The 26,318-nt window shown below is 44.8% G+C and overlaps 2 protein-coding genes and 1 non-coding gene across 3 annotated transcripts; all 3 read left to right on the forward strand.

The window, feature by feature from the left end:
- Window positions 1-600: 600 nt before the first annotated feature.
- On the forward strand, window positions 601-2,430 carry LOC123410465 (protein ENHANCED PSEUDOMONAS SUSCEPTIBILITY 1-like). The gene has a single exon (XM_045103413.1). It carries the CDS (start codon window positions 786-788, stop codon window positions 2,232-2,234), a length of 1,449 nt encoding a protein of 482 aa, XP_044959348.1. The 5' UTR covers window positions 601-785; the 3' UTR covers window positions 2,235-2,430.
- An 8,772-nt stretch (window positions 2,431-11,202) lies between these two features.
- Window positions 11,203-13,902, forward strand: LOC123412626. The gene is made up of 2 exons (XM_045105577.1): window positions 11,203-12,827; window positions 13,184-13,902. The coding sequence occupies exons 1-2, from the start codon at window positions 12,312-12,314 to the stop codon at window positions 13,763-13,765; spliced, it is 1,098 nt and encodes a 365-aa protein (XP_044961512.1). The 5' UTR covers window positions 11,203-12,311; the 3' UTR covers window positions 13,766-13,902.
- Window positions 13,903-25,957: 12,055 nt separating this feature from the next.
- On the forward strand, window positions 25,958-26,031 carry TRNAW-CCA. Its single transcript has one exon. It is a non-coding gene; the product is annotated as a tRNA-Trp (tRNA).
- Window positions 26,032-26,318: the final 287 nt, after the last annotated feature.

A 26,318-nucleotide genomic window follows, 5' to 3' on the forward strand; every position in this document is an offset into this window, starting at 1 on the left:
AGAAGGGTTTTTCGATTATCTAAATTGTCGAATTCTAACGCGGCCGACGTTGAAATTCCCCAACTCTGCTCCTCGATTCCGGACCGGGCAGAAGGATGAGGAAAGTCCGGACATGTCCGCCCCAACGCAGGGATCCACGTTGAATCTAGTCCAAGCATTTGAGGCAGGAGCAAGCATCTGCATTGGAGATCATTCAACGCATCCCTCGTGATTGGGCATTTGCAATCCGTAAGGCCTCGTTTGGTTAAGGGGGATTGGAGAGGTTTTGAGGGGAAAATCCCCGGGAGGGTCAGAAACCCCACAGATCCTCGGGCGCCCATTTGGTAAGAGGGGTTTGCTTAGCCCAATCCCCTCCGTTCCCCTTCAATCTCTTCCTATCTATGTGTTTCAAAACCTTATCGGGAGACTAGTGAAAGCAAAGCCCTCGGAATTTGAGAGGATTGGGTGGAACAAAGGGATTCACCCAATCACCTGAAATCCCTCCCTTTCAAAACCTCCTCAATCCACTTAACCAAACGAGGCCTAACTGATTTGATCTGATCTGGTAAAAACAGAATCGGTAATCAACACGTGTCTCCAAATCAAAATTGAATTTGATCTTTCCGTGGTTCAATTTTGACTGCCACCAACCCAGCAGTCACAATCACTAAATTTTGTTTACCCACCCCACCCCCTATAAATATAAATATACTGTATGCCAAATTTTGTGATCTATAAATACTCTATATGCCAGCAGACAGTAACAAAGCAGCCAAATCTTTTCTTATCCCAAAGCAGCCACCACCATGCCGTCGCCGACGCCGTCCAGCAGGATGGTGCGCGTGGTCTCGACGCGCACGGTGGCGCCGCCGCCGCGCCCGCGTGAGAGCATGCGCATCCCGCTCACCACCTGGGACGCCTCCATGCTCTCCTCCAACTACATCCAGAAGGGCCTCCTCTTCCACAAGCCCCCCTCATCCTCGCCCTCGCCCTTCAACGCCGCCGACCACCTCGCCGCCGCACTCGCCCACGCGCTCCTCCACTACTACCCCATCGCCGGCCGCTTCGTCACGGAGCAGCATAAGGACGACCTCACCGGCGCCGTCGTCGGCTGCTCCGTCCATGTCGACTGCGCCGGCCAGGGAGTCGAGCTCGTCCACGCCGTGGCCGACGGGGTGGCCATGGCGGACGTCGTCCCGCCCGACGCCGACGCGCCGCGCGAACTGCTGGCCCAGTTCTTCCAGCTCACCGGCGCCGTCAACTACGGCGGCAAGGACCAGCCGCTGTTCGCCGTGCAGGTCACCGAGCTTGCCGACGGGGTGTTCGTCGGGTTCGCCTACAACCACGCGCTCTCCGACGGCACCGCCTTCTGGGACTTCGTCAACTACTGGGCGGCCCTGGGACGCGCCAGCCTCGGCCTAGCTCCCTCTCCACCGGCGCCGAAGCCCTCGTTCGAGCGCTGGTCGCCCGACGGCGGCCCGGCGGGTCCGGCCGTGCTGCCGTGCGCCGACGTGTCGGAGCTCATCGAGCGGGCGCCACCGCCGCGGCTGCGCGAGCGGATGCTGCACTTCTCTGCCGAGTCCCTGGCGGCGCTCAAGGAGCGCGCGCGGGAGGAGCTCCTGGCCGCCGGCGACACGGCTGGCGCCGCCGCGCTGACCAAGTTCCAGGCGCTGTCCTCGCTCCTCTGGCGCTGCATCACCCGCGCCCGGCGCCTCTCGCCGGACCAGGAGACGACGTGCCGCGCGGCCATCAACAACCGCGGGCGGCTCCGTCCGCAGCTCCCGCAGGAGTACTTCGGCAACAGCATCTACGCCATCGGCACCGAGCCGGCGCGCGCCGCGGAGCTCCTCGACCGCGGGCACGGCTGGGCGGCGGCGGCCGTGGGGCGGGCCGTGGCGGCGCACACGGACGCGGCCATCAGGGCGCGCGTGGCGGCGTGGACGGCCAAGCCCATGGTGTACACGTACCGCTTCTTCGACCCGTCGGGGACCATGATGGGCAGCTCGCCGCGGTTCGACATGTACGGCTGCGACTTCGGGTGGGGGAAGCCCGTGGCGGCGCGCAGCGGCCTGGCCAACAAGTTCGACGGCAAGACGTCGCTGTACCCCGGCCGGGAGGGCGGCGGCAGCATCGACGCCGAGCTCACGCTGTCGCCCGAGAACATGGCGGCGCTGGAGCGCGACGAGGAGTTCTGGGCCGCCGTCACGCCCGACGCGCGGCTGCCGGCGCAGGAGAAGGAGAAGAAGGCAAGCTGAAAGTGATGTCATGTCAACACTCTGCTCTGCTCTGCTACTTGTCGATTTTCCTTTTTATCTGTGATTCATTGCTTGACACAAGATGAAGATTTCTTGGCTCTTCTATTTCAGTCAATCTCATGACAACAAGTTTGCTCTGGTTTGACTGATTCTGATACACAAAATAAAAAAGAATGATACTCCATTTTGGACGTGAGATTGGCAAACCTACATTTATATATATTGCTAATCAACAAGCCTAATATACGTACGTACGTACGTATATGAGACTGGTTTCTAGCTAGGGGAAATTAAAGACTCAAACCGAGGACACAAAATATTTGAATCTATAGACTTGAGATTCACTGGAAATGACATTGAGACTTGACATATTAGATGTGGCCATTAATCATTAGCCACATCTTGTCAAGTTTCTCAAGATCACTAGCGTAGTAATCTCATTTGGTACTGTACATGAGTTGTTAACTGTATCAACGTTAACAAGCTTAATTAATTTGGTAGATTCCAATGCTGCTTCGCCAACTCTTCTGAATCTCTATCTGGCTACATGTTTATTAATCTGGACAACTTGTATGACACTACTTTCTACAGAATGCCGCCTTGAAAATGATCAGACAATTACTCAAGATTTACACAACAAAAATGTTCGCATAAATTGGTAAACCACCTTAGCTTGGTTTCCCCCGCGTCGCCTCCTCCCCGACGACTCGGGGGAAACCCTAGCACCGCCGCCGCCGCGTTTTCCCCCTCTCTCCCTCTCCTCCGCCGCTGCCAGAGGGAGCCACGGCACTGGCTTGTGGCCTTGATGAAGGTGGCGGTGGGGACCCTGCGTCTAGACGGCGGCGGTTCCCGGGGCGGCGGGGATCTTGCGCCTGACGGTGGCGGTTCCCGGAGCGGCAGCTTCGTTCCAGGGGCGGCGGCTACCGGTGGCGGCGGGGATCTCAGGCCTGGACGACGGCCCCCGGGACGGCGGTGGCTTCGGCCGGCGGCTCCTGGTGGTGGCGGGGTTCCAAAGCCTGGACGGCGGCGCCCGGGGTGGCTTCGGCTTCGGCTCCCGGGGCCGGGTCGCCTGGTAATCCAGCCTGATCCACCGCGCCAGCCTGGTTCTGGGTGTCTTCTCCTGGTGCTTGCTGTCCGGATCTAATCCGGTCTTGGCGGTACCGACGACGACGGCTTACTTGGGACCATGGTGGTGGCGGCGTCCCCTCCGCCGGGGATGACGGGTCTGATGGTGGGGAGACATGGTTGCCGGTGAAAACCGTGCTGACGGCGAACGATGGCGGCTTTCTGAGCCGTTACCTTGATGAATGCTTCGTTCTGTAACTACTGTTGATCCACTCGTCCTGCTTCGGGGGAACCCTAGGATCTGGTTTTCCAGATCGGACGATGGCGGCATTGCGGTGTCGTTCCTCTCTAGGGAGCATCGTTTGTGAAGCAGTGCTGGAAGACGGTGGCAGGAGGTGGAGCGTCTTCGTCCTGCACGGAGCTTCACTGGTGATGTCAGGTCATGCCTGGTTGACAGGTGCTACGCTTTGTCATGCCTGGTCGGCAGGTGCTACGCGCGACAAATCTTACTGAGCCTTCGCGTTTGGATGGACGAGCGCGGGGAGGTGATGCCGTTGGGTGCCGTGGTGGCGTCGACGGATGGCTAAACTGACAAGGATTATGCGGATCTCTGTCCTGAAGATGGTTCAACGGTTCGAGGATGATGGCGGCTTTTAAAACGTGTGCATGTGATGTACGCTTTAGGTCTGCTGCACCGGCTGTGAGTTCCGATACGTTATGTGGATGGATTGTGTGAGTGAAACACAGTCGAGATATTTTACCTTTAAAACACTCTACTTGTGTAAGTACCTTGGTCATCAGCATCAGGTGCCTGTCAAATCAAAACTTGCTCTTAGTCTGACATAGATATTATACACCTGTGCTTACGAAAGTCTGTTTTCTTTCTTTTTCACGAAAAGGAGTTTGATATACAAGCGTGCAATTCTTTCAAGCTTGAGTGACAAAAAATCATTGAATCAAGCAGTTTTTAAATTATCCATTTAGGATCTTACCATCGGATCATCATCAGCATCTTTGTTTCCGCTCCCACTACTGCTAATTTCGTAGTTGACGCTGTAAACAAACCCCGGTTTACGCCTCTTTGCAGACTTCGGTGCTACTTATTAAAAAAGAAATTCTATCATCCCAGTGCTAAACGAACTCCTAGTAACAACATATTTAATATTTGCTTTCAACTTCATTTTTAATATTTGCTTTCATATAAAAACGAACTCCTAGTAACAACATATTTTACGTCAAAAACATTGTTATCATTTTTTTCATTGACTAGAATTGCATCCAACCAAATTATGATTTGTCTTCATCGCAAAAGAAAAAATATTTTCACTTGTTTCATAAGCGGCAATCTTTTGTTTTCATCGACTATAAAATTGCTTCCATCCAAATAATAATTTGTGGTGCAAACGAAATGATCTTTTCATACAATGAATTTTTTGCCTCGCAAAGAAACACGTGGAAGCACAACATGAATGATGAAGCATTGAACATATTAATCCAGTCTGAACAAAGATTTATAAATCTATTTTGCAACAAGAGTAAAATACTATTACAACACTATTTTTATTTTGTCATGGTCGACATAACGACACGCACTAGACAGTCTTATCATGACAAGATCCATTTGCCATGAGTTGTACATATAACCGACAACTTAGAATAGTGCCTTGTTGTTCTTGCACTCAACTCATTACGTACAATTGGGAATCTATATAACTGAAGCATTCTCTGAGAAAGAAGAGAGCACACAAGTCAGTGACTCATACAAAAATTCAATAGAAGAAGCAAAATAGTTGTATAATAAAATGTTCAAACAGAAGCAATACTAGCAATGGTTGAATCAGAAACTCAGAGTGATTGAAGCATACACTACTAATCTGATGATGATTGAAGAAAATGTCTATACAATAGAAGTAGCACACAGTTACAATGGTTGAAGCAAAAAAAAAATCATTACCATGGACTCATTACCAATTTTCTTTTTGCCAATGAAAGCAATCTTCTATCTGAAAAAGAAGCAAAAATATCTGTCTGTGGATGCATTATGGTAAGAAGCACAAAAAGAGTAAATTTGAATCATAAGTTCATAACTACTCTTACTTGGAACCTTGAAAAACTAAAAAGGAACGAGCTAAAAATGCCACCTAGGGAGGCGTACTTTAGTGATGTACATACAAATTTCAAAGAAATTGGACTAGTGTTTTAGTGATTAAAAAAAGTAAAGTTATAACATAGAGGAGATTAACACAAATCTCAGGAAAAAATATGCTAGGAATCACTAGTAATACGGGAAATAAAAGGCGTCAAAAGGGGATGATCCAAACCCTAAATCTGACAAGGATGGGGTGGAGAATCCCGTGTAGTGTCGGCCTCATTCTCCAACCGAGACGGTGCTTCAGCGAGGTGGATCAGAGGCCAAAACTGCAGCTGAAGGACAGGCCGATCCCGGTGGAGTTAAGCATGATGGTGAGAAAAGTTACAACCTCGCCGGTAAACAACGGTACCTACCAGACCCCGCGTGTCGCCGGATGGCATGACGCACTTGCCAGGTAGAGATGAATACTTCAGGAACTTGTGTAGTGGGAGAGAGCAGGGGCGGCTACAACCTACACGCATGGCAAGCTCCGCTCTAAGCACGAACGGGCACAAGAGATGGGAAGAGCTGATTTAGGGTGATTAATTCGGGTGAGATTACGGACGTGGACCAAAAGACCGGGTGGTTTTTTTGACTTCTGGCACATGACTCGAGCCTCTCAGCCATGGGATTAAATTAGGAATAGACGAACAACTGGTCTGACGAATGCTTTTGCATCAGACATCTATAGGTAAGTGTTTCCCATAGATACTGAATGTGTACTATGAGAGGAACAAAATCGACCTCCATATGAGTTGGCCAGCAATAATAGCGATTTGATACGTACGTAACGTTCATGATCAAGCGTGGGACGATTATTTCTGACATGCTTTATGATCATGCATCTGCATCTGCATCCTGTACACGTGCGTCGATTATTTCTGACATGCTTTATGAATTGGACTACAAGCCACCCACCCAAATCTTTATCTTTATTCTAATAATAAAGCACGGAATATTTCCGATCATACATCATTCAAATTATTCTTGAAGTTGGCATGAATTACCCATCAATGTCATTCGTAAGTGGCAAAAACGATTCATTTTTTCCCTTAGAGGCATGAACTTCAACGTGAACATTAAGCCTTGATGATTAACTTCAACGTGAACATTAAGCCATTCATTTTCCCTCGGAAATTCCTCCAGAATCAGTGGGCTAGTCTTCTTTCCCTTAGAGGCAGCCTCTCAGAGCTTCTGAAACCTTGTTTTCATTCTCTGGTAGTATGAAACATAGACTAAATTACTCAGCTTCTTGAAATCCAAATGGTTCCTTTTTTGGTATGGATATCCAGGCACTAGTTTCATAAGGCAATGAAATGGCAGCTGCAACCAAACATATGAAAAGCTCAATTTTCCAAGCTACTTACTTGAGAGAATGTACTCCAATTCAGCTCGCGGATCAATGACGAACAACAAAGACTTATGATTCTCTTTGCCAAAGATTGGAGCGCACCCCACAAAATAACTTCAAAGGAATATGCATATGAAATTGAAGTATACACATTACTTTTTCACAAATACAAAAAGCTTGAGTATCATTCGATTGACAGAATAAGTTAAGTGTGGGTATACGAAGTGGTACAACCCATGACACGAATGGAAGATGCGTGAACATGATGCCCCAAGCAGACAGACATGGAATGCACAACCCAAATAGAAAAACAATGCAGCTAAACTCACACACCCAGGGAAGCATCCCAAACCAAACCACTAAGATGACCAAAATCTCTAAAACTACCGTCGAGGATGCTGCGAGCAAACACAACAGCGCCTTCACAAACGAGAATGGTGCGGAGATGCCGTTGTTGTCTGTCCTGAGAAGCCGGTACTAGAGTTTCCCCTGATGCTCAAAGAGGGGCAGAGAGAACAGCCATGGCATCTGCTCAAGAAGTGTCTGGCACCCACAAGCGTCGCCATTGCCATCATTAAAATGTCGAGCAAGAATATAACCATGGTCGAGTCTGAAAAATCCTAAGCCGTCCCAGCAAGATTCCAAGAAGATGAAGCGAGTTGTAGGCTGGAACTGCTACCACAGGAAAAGGAGCTATGACCGCCGCGAAAGGAGGCACCAAGCACCGCAGAAAAAGAAAGCTATGAAACATGTGGAAGGGCGGACATGCCATGGAGGTGGGCAGGGCTGGACCATGGTTTCATTTTCAGTGAGATTTCAATAATTCATTGAATTTCATTAATTTCAGTAGACACTGAAATATTACGCATCGGCCGAAATATTTCAGCAATTTCAGTAGTACACTGGAAAACAAATATTTTTTAAAATATTTAAATATTTATTTAAATTCAAATGAATATTTCGGCCCTTTGGCCGAAATGCAAACTCAAATTACTGAATTTCAGTGATTTCGATTGGTGCTGAAAAAGAGGCGGCGTAGGGGGGTGTGACGGTGGACGGAGACCCGAACAAGCTAGGATTTGGAAAGGAGCGCCAATCCGGGACACCAAGACTAGAGCCACAGGGATGCCCCCTACTAGCCTAACGATCTGGAAGAGGGGACAGAGTTGAAGGAGAACGTCAATGTCGAGGCAACGCCGGGGTGGACGCTAGCCAATTGAGGATACCTGCAAGGGGATTACGGAGCTGCCCAGATGACAGCGAGCCGGAGGAGCCGGACGTAGATGCAACTCATGGGGAGCACAGGATTAGCATCCGCTCTAGCCATCCAAGGACACATGAGGAGGGCGCACGTCCATGGCTGCCGAGGCCGAAGCCGCGCCTCCAGAGGGCGAGACTTCCACTAAATGCCACCACCGAAAAACCACCAGAAAGACAACCCGCCCCCGAGGCAAGGTCATAGCTCGGGAGGGGAAGAGCGCCACCATGTCGCCACTAGCTAGGGTTAGTCTGACCCAATCGAGGAGCCATGTTGCCAATGTCCCGGTATCAAGTGCCGACAGTAGTAGGGGTGCTGGCGGGCGCCTCAAATCTGGCGCAGGAGCAAAGGTGAGAGGACCCGCCAACGCCATGCGGACGAGAGAGAAAATAGTTGTGCTTGTACTTGGTTAATTACAAGGATTGTTTTTATCTCGGTATTTGATCGCCATTGGATTTGAGAAACCTTCACCCCTCTCATAGTCATCAGCTTGCATGATGACCATGCTTTCCTGACCATCGGCATCATCTTGAACCATCTTCCATACCACATTATTGCACACTGACCCGCAGCCTTGCATCAAGCCTATTGTTGGTTTCTTTGATGTGGAAAAGTTTGTTGGGATTATATTCAAGAAATATACTTCTGCTCAATCTCTTTTCAACTCCTTTTGTAAATCAGGTTTTCCTTTCAAAGCTTGTTGTTTGACACGAGAAAAAAAAACTAATATTGCATGCACTCCGTTAGAAGGAAAGGTGGCTTGGTAGAGGCCGTGTCGCCTTGGGTAGGTGCTACACGTACCAAAGGATGACTTGTACACCGGCCTGTGCCGCCATGGACCTGTATGTCGGGACTTGTACGCCATCATGAGTGCGCGCCTTGGGTAGGTGCTCCACCAAGAACATGATGCCTGAAGACGAAGGGCTTGGTGTAGACAAGCTCCGGCGGTGTCGAAGTCGATGTATTCTAGTCTCATGGTCCGACGACGAAGTCGATCGTCTCTGGTGCGTGGCCGCGAGATCACACCAGTGTCATCTAATGCATGCATGCTGGATGCATGGGATGTGACTGTGAGGCATAGACAAGAGAGAAGAATTAGACAATGGTCTCACCATCAGCATCAGGGACGTCATCTTCATCTCCATATATATATGGCTGCTCTGCGTTGGTGCGTTGTTGTCTCTGCTTATGCGTGCGTCGTGATGGCTGGACGTCTGTGAGAGCCTCTGAAGCTGCCTCCCTGTCCTGCGCTAAGTGATCTCCTCCTTTATTTACATACATAATATACTTACAAGTGAGAGCTACGGCAACGCCCGACGTGCGCGGTCACAAACCGTCCCAGCTAACAAAAGGTTACCTTAAGTCAAAGCTTCCTTATCAAAGTTGCCTTTCAAACATCCATGCATGGTTGCCGAAACGAAATCTTGGGCATTGCTGGCTGCACATCACCAGCGGTAATCCTTAGAGTAATTAGTAGCGGTTGTGAAGCTCGCAGCCTATTACTGTATATATTTTTTTTAGAAAAGGAGGTCAAATCCCTGGCCTCTGCATCAATCGATACATACAACCATTTTTATTACAATTGTTCCACCAAGGTCTAACAAGATCATACATCAAGCCATTTGAAGCCACCACTCACATTTACAAACATGATAATGTCGAGTGCTCTCACTCTCCATATGGAAAACATATGTCATCACGGATCCATCCCTATAACGTATCAGAACAACAATCGGTGCAACAAATTTACAGCGTATACCACTTGCACATGTTTTAGAAGCCGCTATCATCATCGAACCGTTGTTTCATCTTCAGAAGAGAGATCCGCATCATCCTTTCCAGTTCGTCCATCCGTCGACGCCACCACGGCGCCCAACGGCACCACAGCCCTGTGCTCGTCTATCCTGACATGAAGGCTCCGAAAGATCTGTCGTGCGTAGCACCTGTCGAGTAGGCATGACACAGCGTAGCACCTGTCGGCCAGGCATGACTTGACATCTCCACCGAAGCTCCGTTCAAGACGAAGCTGCTCCACCTCCTTCCTCTGTCTTCCAGCGTTGCTCCAGAAATGATGCTCCCAAGAGAGGCACGACACTGTATTGCCGTCATCGTCGGATCTGGAAGACCATATCCTAGGGTTTACCCCGAAGCAGCACGAGTGGGTCAACAGTAGTTACACGACGATGCCTTCATTAAGTTAACGACGCGGAACGCCGCCATCGCCTGCCATCGGCTCGGTTTTCACCGACAAATATGGGTCTGTTTGGTTGTTAGGCAAGCGCTCGCTTAGCCCAGCCCAGCAAGAAAGCAGAGCATTTGATTCCTGGGCGAGCGAGCCTCGTTCCCGACGGTTTACAGCTTTTTTATGTTTGAACGAGCGAGCCGATTTGGCTCGCCTCCGTCGGCAAGGCTAGCTTTGCCTAGCGATGCAATCAAGCGAGGGATCCAAACGCTCCCTATGTCTTCCCGACTTGCAGCGGTGACTAGATGACGGATCTCGAGATCCAACCACCCAGCCTCAGGCCGACCACCTCCGACGGAGGGGATGACCGCCACTGCCGGCTGTACTGGCTAGAATAGATCTGATCGAAGATGCCATCGAGTAGTCCATCAGGCCCTCCACGCCGCCGCTGATCTAAAGCCGGATGACGCACCGTTGCAGCATAGCCCGTTGCCGCCACCCGAACCAGGCCAGCCGCTGCACGCCGCTGCCCATGACCGGCCCGCCCAACGTGACTGCAGCCGCCGTCGCCCGAGGCAGGGTCGGCCACCACCTTCGTCAATGCAACCATCGTCATCGCTCCGCTAGATCGGCCATGCCTCCGCACTTGCAGGGGCCCCGCACCACCCTTGGGACGCAGGAGAGAGGGATGCCTCCACCACCGCCGTCGGCCCCCGAGCGTTGCCCGACGGCGTCCCCGACGATGATGGAGGGAGGGGAGGAGGGAGCACGCGCCCCCGGCGGCTAGGGTTTGGGCGCCGCCCAAGTTGCCCTAGCGGGGGCTCTTACGGCTTCTAGTAGCCTATATTTTATAACTAGATAAAACAAGAGATAGATATTTTAGGTTGACTCCGACTAAGAAATTGACAATGCCTCTGCCACGTTTTGACAGGATCTTCACGGACTGGGAAGAAAAGGGAATCCTCAGTTTTGTTACGCAAGTGACGATGCCTATCAGCAAGGAAATTTTCCGTTATGTGAGAAGGAACATTCCTTTGGGATGGATTATTGCGTTTTACCCGATTATATGTTTGGTGTGGGCAGCTGGGTTCCTAGTGCTCCTAGTCGTGGCGGTGATCTACTCACAGGGGGGTTACATCTGTGCCGGGATCTCCTTGTGGCGCGTAATACAGCGTGATTATGGCAACATGGACGACACCAAGGCAAACCTGATGCCAGCATTGGACTTGTTCTATTCTCTAATTCTCTGTCAAGGTGCACTCTTCATTTTATGGAACATAAATCAGAGAGTAGAATCAAGCTTTGTGGCTTCACTCCATGCAGTCTGGAGTTCCCAAAGATGTGGTCTGCAAAATCATTTCAACAGTACCTTGCTGACACCCGGTTGAAATGCTGGCGGGACCCTAAATCCATCAAGGATAGGAGATTGGTCAAGTACGCGGTCGGTTTGCTCGACTCCGAATCGTCGCAAGACTACCTCTCTGGAGCAAGGATGCTGGATGTGTTCATCACGGTGCACCAAATGGATGTAAAGACTCTTATACTGCCCTCAAGCCAAAAGGTTCAGAAGCTGATGGATACATGCTTGAGGTGGAGGTGGAGTAGCAGAAGCGACATAGAGATTAAGGAGCTGGCTGCCAGGATATTGGCGCATCTTGCATGTGACATCGATGTAACCCACTTCCCTGGGGCAATACGGTGTGTATCCTCCCTACTCTTTGGTGCCACCACCCAGATGCCAGCAGCATGTTGGAACAACCACCAACACCAACACCAACACCAACATGGATCCAGTAAGCAGGCAAGTAATTATAAATTGGATCAACCTGAGCCAGGTGCAGGGGACAGCCAGGGTACCACCCTGCTGACATATTGGAACAACCAACAAGCAGGTGCAGGGGACTGTGAAGGAGATAACTGGCATGGTTTGATTCTGCAAGGCCTGACAATTCTGGAGAGGCTGGCGTCTGACCAACAGAATTGCAAGGAAATATGCGGCGCCCCCGATCTAATCACCAACATCATGTCACCTATCTACTCTGACACACTAATCCAAGACATCAACATAGTGCCATGGCAAGATGTAGTACATGGAGTGTTCAAAGTGGTGCACCAACTCATTCGTGCTCCCGTGGACTGGTGGCACAAGGCTGGCCCATGAAATATCCGGTAGCGAGCAGGCTGTGAGCAACTTGGAGAGGATTCTTGATCAGGGCAGCGCAGCTAGCCAACAACTGCAGATGCGAGCTATGGAGATACTCACAGAATTGGCTTTGGATCCGTCTGCTAACCTCGCCATGGAAACAAAACAAAATCTCATCAACAAGCAGGTGCACATCTTCCTTGATGAAGGGAAAGAAGAAGACCTTAGGATTACGGCTGGGAGAACACTACTGGCATTACTATCCAAGGCGACAGGAACTATCTCCGTGGTGTGTATAATGAGCGAATACAATCACAGCATTGTTGATCAACTCACTGAAATACTTGATGCTAAGAACATGGTCATATACAGAACAATAGCTGCTGAGATCTTGGAGAATTTGTGTGCTCTACATATGAATATGATGGACAAGAATCATGTGAAGAACACCTTGCTGCCAAAGGTAACATCTGTTTATGTAAACTCTAAAACCATAAGATGTTGTGTTCTATTTCTAATGTTTCCTGTTTTTTCTTACATCTGAATCACCTTCTAATCCTTTGGATAAACATCCATATAAAAACTCGCTGTAACGTTGTTCCATAATTGTGCACTTTTCCAGTTGAATATTTGTCGTTTTGTGTATTGCGTTTCAAGGCTTCAACTTTAGGCGCACTAATTAATGTGCAATTTTAAGTGTTTGAGATTTACGAAAGTATACACTGAAACATATTAATCGGAAAATTCTACATTTCAAACCTTTTACCAGCTACCATATGTGTGAAGTGATTTGAAGTTTGAGTTATCTTGTGGTTGCAGGTGCTGACAGAAGTTTTAACCAGTAAAAAGAAACCCCCGTCAGAAGCACTGGAATGGCATGTGTCCAAAGCATCAGGAGATATTGAAGAAAATCCACTTCAAGAGGACGAAGAAAATCAACGTGTGGAGCAAAATGGCAAAATCAATTCATCAGAGCAAAATGAATCGCAGACAACTATGATGGAATTGAAGGAAGTATTGTTATCCCTTACTTCGGTGATATTTGACAAGCTGATAATCAGTGCAGAGGAATTTGATGATGTGGCTCGAAAGGTTGCCCCAGGAGAAGGTGAATTTGTGGCCAAGCTCAAGACTATAGTAGAAGAGAACTGCAAGGCCACGGCTAATAGCCTAAGAATCGTCAAGCTTTGCGGTCAGATTGCTGTTACAATGATGCGGCGCAGCCAGTACAACACACAATTCAAGGATCAGAAATTCGTGGAGACATTGTCTGAGGCTTCAAGTATCACGTGTAAGCTTGAAAGCTGCATGCTCTTCGCTGGGACTGATTGTGGCGCCAAGAAGACTGCCAGGCCCCTCCTCTCAGATCTTGTGAAAGAGGCACAAGTGTTGGTTGCTTAAAAATGGAACAGTGTTTTCTACCATTGTGATGTCCTATTTCTCCAGATCAAATAATCATGGAAACATGGCGCTTGGCTTGTTTCATTTATCAAAAACAAGATTGTGTTGCTTGAATTTGTACCTATTTATTTTTTACAGAGAGAATTGTACCCATTTTATGGAACCTGTAATGCTACCATTTGACTGTGTGAGACCTTATCATGCCTATTATGCTTGTTCCATTTCAACTAGCTAATTACATGTGTGCTGCAAACGGGGACATAGAGATGGATTTGTTAACATGTTTAATTTTCTTTTTGATAGACTCATTGGATCGGAGGGTAGGGGATTCACGGTAGTAAGAGGAGGAGATGGATGTGTACACATTCTCCTTGGCTCGAGGAGCTCGCCCGAGTGGCCATGACGGAGGGGGCGACGGTGGCAATGGCCAAGAGTGAGCGAAGTGGTGGCGGCACTTCCCGTCGGCCTAGCGCAACCCTAGATCGGATTGGGGTACGGTGGGGTGTTTGGCGCACGGTCAACCTCGTGATCTGTGCGTCCGGCTCCCCACCTCTCTTTATAGCGCTGGCGACAAGGCCCACCAACCAGAAGAGGGTTGGGCGTCCCCGATCAGGTCGCGAGTCAGGGGCCCGCTAAGTCGTTGGACTCGAACTGGAGGAGATCAATCTAACATTATCCCCTTGATCTCAACTTTCCTTTTAACTTGATACTTCATACTTTACTAGTTTCATCACCGATTAGTACATAGAGCATGTTTCATCGTCATAGCTCAATTGTCGATAGAATCAGGCAGCTACAACATACCTTTCTGTTTTGAAACGGATTCTGTTACTATTGGGTCTCTCATGATCCAGGAATCATAGGTTTTCCATTAAACCCATGCCGGCTAAGTGTTCGTTGAACACTTTTGGGTGGCAAGCCTTTCATTAGCGGATCCACAAGCATATGCTTTGTCCTTATATGCTCGAGACTTATAGTGTGATCCTGGATTTTATCTTTCATAACATAATACTTTATATCTATTGTCTTGGTAGCATTACTCGACTTGTTGTTGTGAGCATAGAATACTACGGACTGGTTGTCATAGTACATCTTTAGTGGTTTGTGAGTACAATCTACCACTTTCAAGTCGAGTATAAATTTCTTTAACCCTGTCACCTGCCCGGTGGCTTCAAAACATGCTATAAACTCTGCTTGCATCGTGGACTATGTAACTATGGACTGTTTGGAGCTTTTCCATGAAATAGTCCCTCCAGCGAGAGTGAACACGTATCCTGATGTGGATTTTCTATCATCTCTGTCCCCCGTAAAATCTGCATCTGAATACCATTTTATCTCTAGGGAATCAGATCTTCTGTTTGTTAGCTTGATGACCTTTGCTTTCTTTACCATCTTCCAATGCTATAGGCCCGGATTCTCTTGATATCTACCGAGTACTCCGGTGATAAAAGCTAAGTCAGGGCGAGTGCACACTTGTACATACTGTAACTTCCAACAACCGAAGTATATGGCACTGCTTTCATTTGATCGAGCCCGTACTAGTTCTTGGGACATTGAAATTTCTCAAAAGTGTCGCCCTTGACTATAGGAGCAGGTGTGGCCTTACTCTCATGCATATTATACTTTTTAAGAACCTTCCCTAAATATGCTTTCTGCAATAGTCCTAAGACTCCATTTTTTCTATCTTGGTGAATTTCAATGCCCAAAACATATGAAGCATCTCCAAGATCTTTCATATCAAAGTTGGAGGATAAAAACTTCTTTGTTTCTTGTAGTAGACTAACACCATTGCTAGCAAGCAAGATATCATCCACATACAAGATTAGGAAAATGAATTTCTCAGTTTTCAGCTTCGCATAAACACAGTTATCCTCAACATTTTCTTTATATCCAAATCTTTTAGTTGTATCGTTAAACTTTAGATACCACTGTCTAGAGGCTTACCTTAGTCCATAAATGGATTTCTTCAGGCGGCATCCCATATCTTCCTTGTATTCCATGATAAAACCCTTGGGTTGTCTCATGTAGACATTTTCTTCTAAATCTCCGTTTAGAAATGCCGTCTTTACATCCATTTGATGTAACTCTAAATCACAATGTGCAACTAATGCCATTAGGATTCTGAAGGAATCCTTACATGAGACTGGGGGAAAGTATTATTGTAGTCTACACATTAGATATTCAATTCTTTCGATATAGTATCACGGTTGTTGTTTACACATTTACCACATTAAAACAGGAAATGTCTAACGATGAATATTGGGAGTGTGAATATTGCGGCGACTGTTGGGGTATGTGCGACACGCCGCACCTGCGAGACGATAGGTTCTTCAGCATGAAGCTTGACGAGAATGGAGATATGTTCCTCCCTTGCCATGCAAGAAGATATGTGTTGGAGAGGCTCGGTTTCGAAGACCACGAGAGAATGGAGACGAGGAGCGCTAACTTGAGGACTATACATGGTCACACATTTGTTATCAAAGTATTTAATTTAGTTTTTCACACATAATTTGGGTGCCCAAATTGGTAAGATCTTTGCAAGGCATATGTATTTCAGGAGGGTATGGAAATAACCTTCGATCTTCGTCATGAAGATAATATGCGAGGCAACATCAACATTTGGGTGGTTGTCGATATGCTTCCTGTTTTACCTCCACGTGAGTTCCTCAACCATATTTGTCAAGTAATTTGCATTCTATATTTAGAAATAGTTGGTGTTCATCCATATACTAAATTTGTTAAATTATAATTTACAGCTTATTTTGTTTCTTGAGTGAATTACGGAAATTAATTGACACGACACACTACACGTGTGGATCACATCTAACTTGGAAGAAGGATGTTCTTCTCTACTTTCTTGTTGGTATTCTGGTTTCTAGGGATAACTTCTCGTATAATTTGGGAATTGGCCAGAATTATAGATTTTACATGCCACTAGTGCATAGGTTGAGGCCGGATGACATTCGCCGACATAACTTGGTAAGAGTTTTCCAATTAAGTACGCTCTACTATTGCATAAATGGTGTTGATTACATTGCTAACTAGGTTATTATTATGTTCTTCAAGAGCAACTGCCACATGTATCCTACTGCTAAGTACATAATAAAACCATGTTCCAAACTTATGCCCATCTAGTATGGTTGATATATTGTACATTTCGTGGGCACGTCCATGATACGTCTATTTTGCATCATGCTTTCATGTTGATATTTATTGCTTTTTGGGTTGTTATTTCACTTCACGATACAATACATATGCCTTTTCTCTCTTATTTTGCAAGGTTTACATGAAGAGGGAGAATGTCGGCAGCTGGAATTCGACCTGACAAAGGAGCAAGTTTGAGATGTATATTCTGCGCAACTCCAAAAGCCGTGAAAACCAACGTGAATTTTTTGAGAATATATAAAAAATACTGGGCCAAAGAAGTGCCAGAGGAGCGCAACCAGGGGGCACAAGCCTGGTAGGCGCGGCCACCCCCCTGGTCGCGCCTAGGGGGCTTGTGGGCTCCCTGCTGGCCCACTGGCTCCCCTCTTCTGCTATATGAAGGGTTTCGTTCCGAAAAAATTCAGGAGGAGGTTTTTCGGAGGATTCGCCGCCGCCACGAGGCAGAACTTGAGCAAAACCAATCTAGAGCTCCGGGAGGACGATACTGCCGGGGAAACTTCCCTTCCGGAGGGGGAAATAGTCGCCATCGTCATCACCAACACTCCTCTCATCGGAGGGGACACGTCACCATCAACATCTTCATCAGCACCATCTCATCTCCAAACCCTAGTTCATCTCTTGTAACCAATCTCCGTCTCGCGACTCCGATTGGTACTTGTAAGGTTGCTAGTAGTGTTAATTACTCTTAGTAGTTGATGCTAGTTGGATTATCTGGTGGAAGAGTTTATGTTCAGATCCTTTATGTTACTCATTACCTCTCTGGTCATGAATATGATTATGCTTTGTGAGTAGTTACTTTTGTTCCCGAGGACATGGGATAAGTCATGTGAATTTGGTATTCGTTCGATATTTTGATGTGTTGTATGTTGTTTTTCATCTAGTGGAGTTATGTGAACGTCGACTACATAACACTTCACCATGGCCTAGAGGAAGGCATTGGGAAGTGGTAAGTAGATGATGGGTTGCTAGAGTGACAGAAGCTTAAACCCTAGTCTATGCGTTACTTCGTAAGGGGCTGATTTGGATCCACTAGTTTAATGCTATGGTTAGACTTTGTCTTAATTCTTCTTTCGTAGTTGCGGATGATTGCGAGAGGGGTTAATCATAAGTGGGATGCTTGTCCAAGTAAGGGCAGTACCCAAGCGCCGGTCCACCCACATATCAAATTATCAAAGTAACGGACGCGAATCATATGAATATGATGAAAACTAGCATGACAGAAATTCCCATGTGTCCTCGCGAGCGTTTTTCCTGCTATAAGACTTTGTCCAGGCTTGTCCCTTGCTACAAAAGGGATTGGGCCACTTTGCTGCACCGTTGCTACTTTTGTTACTTGCTACTTGCTACGAATCATTTCACCACACAACTACTTGTTACCGATAATTTCAGTGCTTGCAGATATTACCTTGCTGAAAACCACTTGTCAGATCCTTCTGCTCCTCGTTGGGTTCAACACTCTTACTTATCGAAAGGACTACGATAGATCCCCTACTTGTGGGTCATCAAGACTCTTTTCTCAGAATAATATCTGTTCTCAGAATATTGATCAAGTATCTGGACAATGTTAAACGTGTATATAAAAAATGATCATGATATATACAAGAAATGTAGAATGTGTATAGAAAAAGTAGACATAAAAAAGTATAGGTTTAAAAAAATGTTGACCATTAAATTGGAATATGTTAAATGTGTATCTCTAATCATTTTTTATGTATACAAAAAGTTTCAATGTTAATGGAGAATGTACACATTAAAAATAGTTTACCAAATGCTAATTATGTATTTTCAGAATGTTAATCATGTAATTTCCTATTGTCAAACGTGTAGATAAAGAAAACATATATGTATATGAGAAAAATAGACATAAAAATGAGTAGACATGAAAAGTATAATTGTTTTAAGGAAAATGTGCAATGTATATGAGAAAAGTAGACATGAAAAATATAAATATGTAAGTAGATATAAAAAGTAATAAAAAAATCTAGTGTATACAAAAAATGTACGATGTATTTGAGAAGAGTAGACATAAAAAAATATAAGTTGTCAAAAATGTTAATTATATATTTAGAAAATCTTAAACCTGTATATAAATATTATTCTCGGTGTATACAAAAATGGAGAAAGAAAACAGACAAAAACTATAAAATTGAAAAAGAAACACAAAATACAAAGAGAGCAAAGAAAACATAAAACCCGAAAAATATACTAAAGAAATAAATAAAAAACAAGAATGATAAAAACATGCTAACATTAATTACTAAAATGTACTTTGTTATTTTCATTGTAGTGCAAGTATTTGGTGGGCATCTCTGAGGAGGAACGACAACAAATGTGTGATGAGATACCTCCTACTAGATAGATATTTTTGTCTAATAAAATAAAATCATCTTGAGTACACTTGGAAAATCTTCCCATTTTTATTGTTTCTGCACAACACCACTTAACATGTTATTTATCATGTGACATCGTAAAAGATTTCAAGGGATTTACTGGTGTCTTGACAGTGTGTACGAGGGATGACTTTTTCTCCTTGGTTGCAACGCATGGGCATGTTTGCTAGTTTTAAAAAATAAATCTACAATTTTTAGTTGTAAAAATAATGAATCTATGAGGTCTCTAGGCTTGGCTCACTTGGGCGGCACGGCGCGAGGCTTGGGCCAGTTCGGGCCGATTTGGCTGTGGGAGGAGGTCTGCGGCTGGAAAAGGTTGTGTCGACACTTTACGTCGTGTTCCCCTCGTCAGCGAGAAAAACATTTGTGTGCTTTAGAGTGCGCTAGGTATAGGTGTAATTTAATACAGGGGTATAAAATTTACAGGTGTATTTTACTGAGCATAGATGTTTTTGGACTGAAAATTAAACCGATGGGTAGAGATCTATATTTATTTTACAGATGTATTGTGCACAAAACGGTATGCCAATCAGGGCCTTAGCTGACACGGCCGCGGTGGTGTTTACGTCATGAGCGATGGATGTGAGCTTCCCATGGGTGGGTGTGATGACATCTCTCATGTGTTTCTTCTTGGCAACCCGTCTATGGCATTTAGCTTTGCATGCTTCTTTGTTTGACCAGGTTTTGGGAATTTCCTCGTACCATGTATGTTGGCCTGGCCGTATGATGACTTTATTAATCTTAAGTGAGGATGGAAAGACTGTTTCGAGGCAATACAACATTACCTGCACGATGCTGGCACTAGTTAAAGTTGTTCTCCCAAGATGCTTCTATGTTTTTGCGTATTCGGCATATAGGATGCATTGACGGGTCACCATCCGAGCAGTCGTATTGTAGCACACGGTGGCCGTTGTAGCAGCATTTTTTCAATGCCGTCACAACACATAATGGTCATTATTGTAGCACAAGTCTACCTAGCATTGGGTCACAGCCATCGCAACGCTAGTTGTTATCATCCAAGGAACACACGGTGATCATTATACTAGGACTGCCTGAAATCGTTGTGACACACGGAGATCCGTCTAATCCTTTCCAATAGATGAGTTTGAAGAGGACCGAAGCATGAAAGACTAACTCAAAGAAAAAAGTGTCGTCTTTGCGAGGACTAAAACACCGACCTATCTACTAGCCAAAGCTGAGTCACCAAGATGCCCCTCCCCATCACCGGTCGCCGAAGCGACGAACGGTGGGGAGGCGAATCCACGGATATTGACGGGAGGAAGCAGGTTATGCCCTATTCGCCTTGGAAGAGAAGAAAGAAAGACGTAACATCCGTGACTAGCTAGCTTCTTCGTGTCTAGAGCCTTGATGCTCTTCCTTACAATTTGACTACCTTTTCCTTCATTTTCGAAGTAATATTAACCGACTGTATCATCATCAAATGAGGTTTCTCTTGTTCACTTATATTCATCGGTCATGATTTAACCACCAATTTCATTGCTCCTGAGAAGAGTAAATTGCACAGAAGTATCAGAATAGAGGCAGTACATGCAGATTGTCACCGAATTTGATAATTTTTACATGCCAGTATCAAGTCTAGGGCAAATCGTTACAAAAAGGTCTAAACCGCATATAAATATGCATTTACTCTCCTGAGAATGCTTGCGCCTTGCCACTACTCGATCATCATCGTGGGGAGCTCCTTAGGATAACTCGGGTAGTTTCTTCGAAAGTTGCTCTGCTACTGGGTAGTCCTGATCATGTGCTTCCTTAATTATGTAGAGCCCCTGCTATTCAGACGGTTTGCATATGTTATTTTTAGGGTAGATGGCTTGCAAACGTTACCTTTATAATAATTTTGTTACAGCTACTGATGGTTGTGATCCAGAGCTGTGAAACGGAAGGGTGACTCCCAGAGCTACTGATGGTTGTTACAGCTACAAAAAAATTCATGGTATGCACGACTATATAGAATAGCCAGTGAACCCTATATACCGCTCACGAGCATCAGACTGATGCGGCTGCGCTGAAGCACGGGAGCATGAAACGGGCCTGCCCGGCCACTTCCAGTTTTAAAGGAGAAACAGAAAAGCAAAACGTTAAATTAAAAAAACGGAAAAACGAAAAACAGGTTTAAGGAACCTTCTAGAAAAATATGTTTCTATAATTTTTATTTTTATTTTTATCTTTTGTTTTGCAAAATTGTATGAGATTCCAATTTTTTTCCATGATTTTCTGAATAAATCACGGTTTTTTTTTATTTTGTTCACAATTCAAAATTTCTTCAGAGTCTATCACAAAAATGTTCAGTGTGTATTTAAAATTGTTCAATGTATATTTAAAATTTGTTCAGCATATATAAAATATGTGCATTGTATATACTATTTTTTTTTCATATTTCTGGGATAACAAATTTTGTATTCCTCTTTTCAGTAATTTCTAATTCTTGAAAAGTTTGTTCGAATTTCAAAATTTGTTCATGTTGTTTAATAAAAAAAGGTTCATATTTTTTAAAACTGTTCACGTTTGTCAATGTTTTCTTCAGGGTTATTGTTTTTTTTTGTTCTCATTTTACTTCAATTGTACGAAAAAAATCAATAGATGTTCGGTACTTTAAATCATGTGCTGTGTACCGATCAGTACAACTTTTCAGCTCAACTTGTTAGGTTCTTGACTTCATGAGCGGGGCGTCGTGAGTTCGAGCTCTCGCTTGCGTCGGCTTTGTCGCAGTTTTTTAGCGATCCCGAGTTCTTAACCTCCAAATAGGTCAGCCCATCTGCGTCTACCTTCAGCGAAAACTCGACCATTTGCCGTGGGTAACAAATAGGAGCCATCAGAATGGTCTCATGTATGAATCTGCCTGCACCGATCAAAAGTCCAAAATATCGCTTAACGCCAATAGTCCAATTAGGGCACACACCGCGCAATAAATGTTTGATGCGGCTCTCGCTTCCCCAAGACTTCGCCACGGTTACTGGCATTTCCTATACAGCGCTTAAGGCGCCCGTTTATTCGATAGGTACAAACGGATACACACACATCTCCGTGCTGGGCCAGCCCATCTTCCATTATTTCCCTCTCTGTAAATACTTTAAAAAATTCTCCCTCGAAGATTCGAACAATACCTCCTATATGCCGCTCTCTATGGCAAAAAGTCACGGTATCGCACAGGCGAGTCTTCAACTGGGCTGGCCCATGAATATTGCGAAAGTCAGTGCGCTACTTAGTTAAAAGAAGCCACCTTCATCAAGGGCTCATCACTAATTTTATAACAGCACCAAACGTAAAGAACCGAACCGCAGTACAGAACTGAATTATTTCTAGGATTTCCAAATTTTCTCACAAAAATTTAAGATAAAATAATTCCTAAAATACGCAACACTTTTTTTTGAAATGGAAACATTTTTTTAATATCCAATGTTTTTTTAAAACAAACAAAATTTTGAAACTGAACATTTTCCAAACTTCTGAATAAATGAAAACGTGAACCTTTTTGAAATTTGCAAACAATTTTAAATAATTGGAACATTTGTTGAAAAGGCTGAATACTTTATGGAAAGTCGTGAAAATTTTGAATAAAAGCAACTAAAACATTTAAAAAAATAATGTTCTCATCCCACTAACCCGGTATATGGGTCAATTAATTCCTCAACCTTGGCCAACATAGTTGCTCCCCGTGGAGTAATAACTTGCCTTGTTTTACTAGAAGGAGTCCAAGGGTCATTCCAGATATTGATATGTGAAACCCGTACCCACTCACCAAGTACATCCTTGCTTGAATGTTTGTATACCAACTACAATGCTCTGCCATGTAAACGAAGAACCCTTGTTGGGGCCAGCCATAAGTATGTTGTCGACGGGGTAGTATTTTGCACCTAGAACTCTTGCACACAAAGATTCAGAGTTTTGGAGTAGACGCCAACACTGTTTTGCTAATAAAGCAAGATTAAAACTGTGAAGGTCTTTAAACCCCAAACCACCCTTACTCTTCGGGATGCATAACTTCCACCATGCAAACCAATGCATCTTTTTCTTCTCCTCGCTGTCCCCCCACCAAAAACTTGCTATCTCGTTTGTAATTGCCTTGCATATGGTTTTTTTTTGGAAGTTTGAATACAGACATAGCATAGGAAGGGATTTCTTAGGCCACTGCCTTTAGCAAAATCTCTTTTCCCTTCATTGATAGCACCTTCTTACGACCATGTTGGCCTACATGTTATCATCTTACGGCCATGTTGGCCTACATGTTTCCGCAATGCATACTCGCTTCCTAGAAGGGATGGAAGCCTGAAATCAAAAGATTTAGCAAAGTAATGAAAGATCGCAGACAACCACTTGGCGGAGATGCGAAGGATTATGTCACATCTCGATAGGTGGATTTCTATTGTTCACAATGGAGAAAGAGGATCTTACCTATTTTATGCTATTTTACCTACTAGAGAGTAGTACGTTCTACCTAGGAGAGAATAATATGTGCTAGCTAAGAGAGAGGACCATTTTTTACTTTATGACATTATGTACTTATGATTAACTTGTCATGAGTTGTTAGATAATCAAGATGATGTTAAGTTGTTATGTCACTAAGGATGATGAGTTATTAGATGACATAGATTAGATTAAAGTGGGTGGGTGTACATAATTAAATTGGGTTAGTAGGAAAACATAATATGTTAGAACGGCACACAAGTGTCGAATAAAGTGAAACCTTTCATCCGACACTTGTGTGCCGTAACATCGTATTTTCCCTCTAACCCAACTTGATCACTTGCAGCCATCCACTTTAATCTAAATGTTATTTTCTGCAGAATTATTTTTAATGTTATGTATCAGTATGTATAACCTTGTGTAAATACAATATAAATATAAAAAAGAAATATGTGTGTTTAGTACTGGTGCGGTTTCTAAAAGCTCGCTACTGAATGCATGCTTAGTAGTAGCGCAAGTCATAGAAGCGCTGCTAACTCAGTTGCCAGTAGCGTTCAAAAAATGATGTCGGTTGTAGCAGAAATTAATACAGTTGTAGCAAAAGTCAAAACGCCGGTTGTAGCAAAAATCCAACAAACTCGAGTTGCAATCAACCGTGGATGCAACTTTTTGGATGGACAAAATATAGTAAAATGACACACGTTTGCATCAAAATTAAACGTGGTTGCAACAAATCTGAACGGAAAAATATTGCATGGCCTGACCAATGAAGCACGTGCGTGCAAAAAATGTTGCATGACCCGCGCGAGACAGCGAGCGACCGGCGCGCGGAAGGAAAAGTTTCCTTACTAAGAATATTGACTAAACAATAATTTGAGAAAGACAGAGACAGGTGGTTAGACCCTTCATGCATGTGTCGCCCGCTTCCAATTGCTCTTGAAGCGTCGCGTATACCCGGCCAAAATTTAGGCAGGGCGTGGCCTCGGCCCGGATCGGGCCAACAAATGTCCGCTAGTACAAAACTCAGGCCCAGACCCGGCCCGACCCCATCGTTGGTCCAAGTTTTTGGGCCAAAGCCCAAAAATGCCTGGTCGGCCCAACCCGACATAGACGTAAGAATTGGTTTCCACCGGCCCGAGCCTAGCCCGGCAAGACCTTCGGGTTTGATTCTCAGGCTCGGGCCGGGCCGAGTCGGGCCGGGTTTCCCAATTCCCATGGCCAGGTCTAGTGTCTCGCCTTACCGGAGCTTCGTGCACGAACACCACATTTATTTATTTTTTTCAAAAAGGAGGCATCGCCCCGGTCCCTGCATCGAGTGATGCATGCAGCCATTCATATTATATAACTACATTTTTCTAATTTATTATAAATTCATGTTATAACTACAAATTTCAGCTGAACATGTTATAACTACAAATGAGGTGAGGATTGATTAGGTGGCTTTGCAAGAACTAGGGAGGAACACAAGTTATGTACTTTAGGCTAAACATATGAATTTAGAAGATCAACTTTTCCAATTGGACATAAACAAAAGCAACCAATAATATATATATATAAACTTCCATAATATTTTCTCTATGGTGAAGTAATTTCATCGATAACCACTAAACGATTAAGTAGCGATGTATGCAAAGCTAGACAACGAACATTTCATAATACACTCGTTCTGCATATCTTTAGGATAAAAGAAAAAACTGCGAAAAAATAAGTTTTCCTAAATAAAAAGATCAAGGAATCTATTTTTTATGGTTCTTATTTCGTTGAAAACGTTTCCATGAGACTTTCTTTCATTGAAGAAGTCCATGACTTGTTCTAGGTGATATGAGGTTGAACAGGCTTTAGAAAAAATGCAAAGAAGGGTACATGAGGGTGGAATAAAAATCAAAAAGATGACCCCTTCTTTCTTCCTGAGCATTACCGATAAATATTCATTCTTTATACGTTAGGTTGGGTTTCAGATGTATATCATTTATTATATGAAACCAAAAAGAAGAAATGACAAGAAAGTTGTATATAGATGGAGGAATAAATTATGATGTGGAAAACAAGGCTGGGGTTCAAATCCTGTCATCCCTACCTATTACTTCTCCTATGGGCAGTAACGAGGGATCAATTGAGATCGATTCAAATTGGACAAAATTCAGAGTTTCATTTTTCTATATGCATGCGGTACAAAAATCATCCTTTTCTTTACTGCTTTATCTCCCGGAAAGCGCTCTTAGTTCAGTTCGGTAGAACGTGTGTCTCCAAAACCCAATGTCGTAGGTTCAAATCCTACAGAGCGTGATTCTGTTCTTGTTATGTCGAATCAAAAAAAAGAACTTAACAAAGTGGAATGTACGACTACTGTTCTTAACCCAAATCAAAGAAAACAACAGAAATACTCGACCTGGAGAGGAGACCACTGACCAATCTCCGTCCATTTTCCCTTGCCTTTCCTTTACGGGTATGCCTGTTTTAGGGGACCTTATAGTAATAATAGTCTAATAGACCAACTAGAAGAGGAGAGGAATCCTTCATGAATCGCCTTGCCTTGCTTAAAGAGGTTTATTAAAAACCGCCCATGGAACTCT

Source organism: Hordeum vulgare, chromosome 7H, assembly GCF_904849725.1.
Source record: "Hordeum vulgare subsp. vulgare chromosome 7H, MorexV3_pseudomolecules_assembly, whole genome shotgun sequence".
In the NCBI taxonomy this organism is placed as follows: Eukaryota; Viridiplantae; Streptophyta; class Magnoliopsida; order Poales; family Poaceae; genus Hordeum; species Hordeum vulgare.

What these genes read in the sequence shown, in the direction of transcription:
- LOC123410465 (XM_045103413.1), top strand. Translation starts at nt 786, where the DNA reads ATGCCGTCGCCGACGCCGTCCAGCAGGATGGTGCGCGTGGTCTCGACG.
- LOC123412626 (XM_045105577.1), top strand. Translation starts at nt 12,312, where the DNA reads ATGGAGTGTTCAAAGTGGTGCACCAACTCATTCGTGCTCCCGTGGACT. An exon ending in AGAACACCTTGCTGCCAAAG is followed by an intron (nt 12,828 to 13,183) that starts GTAACATCTGTT and finishes TTGTGGTTGCAG; the next exon opens with GTGCTGACAGAAGTTTTAAC.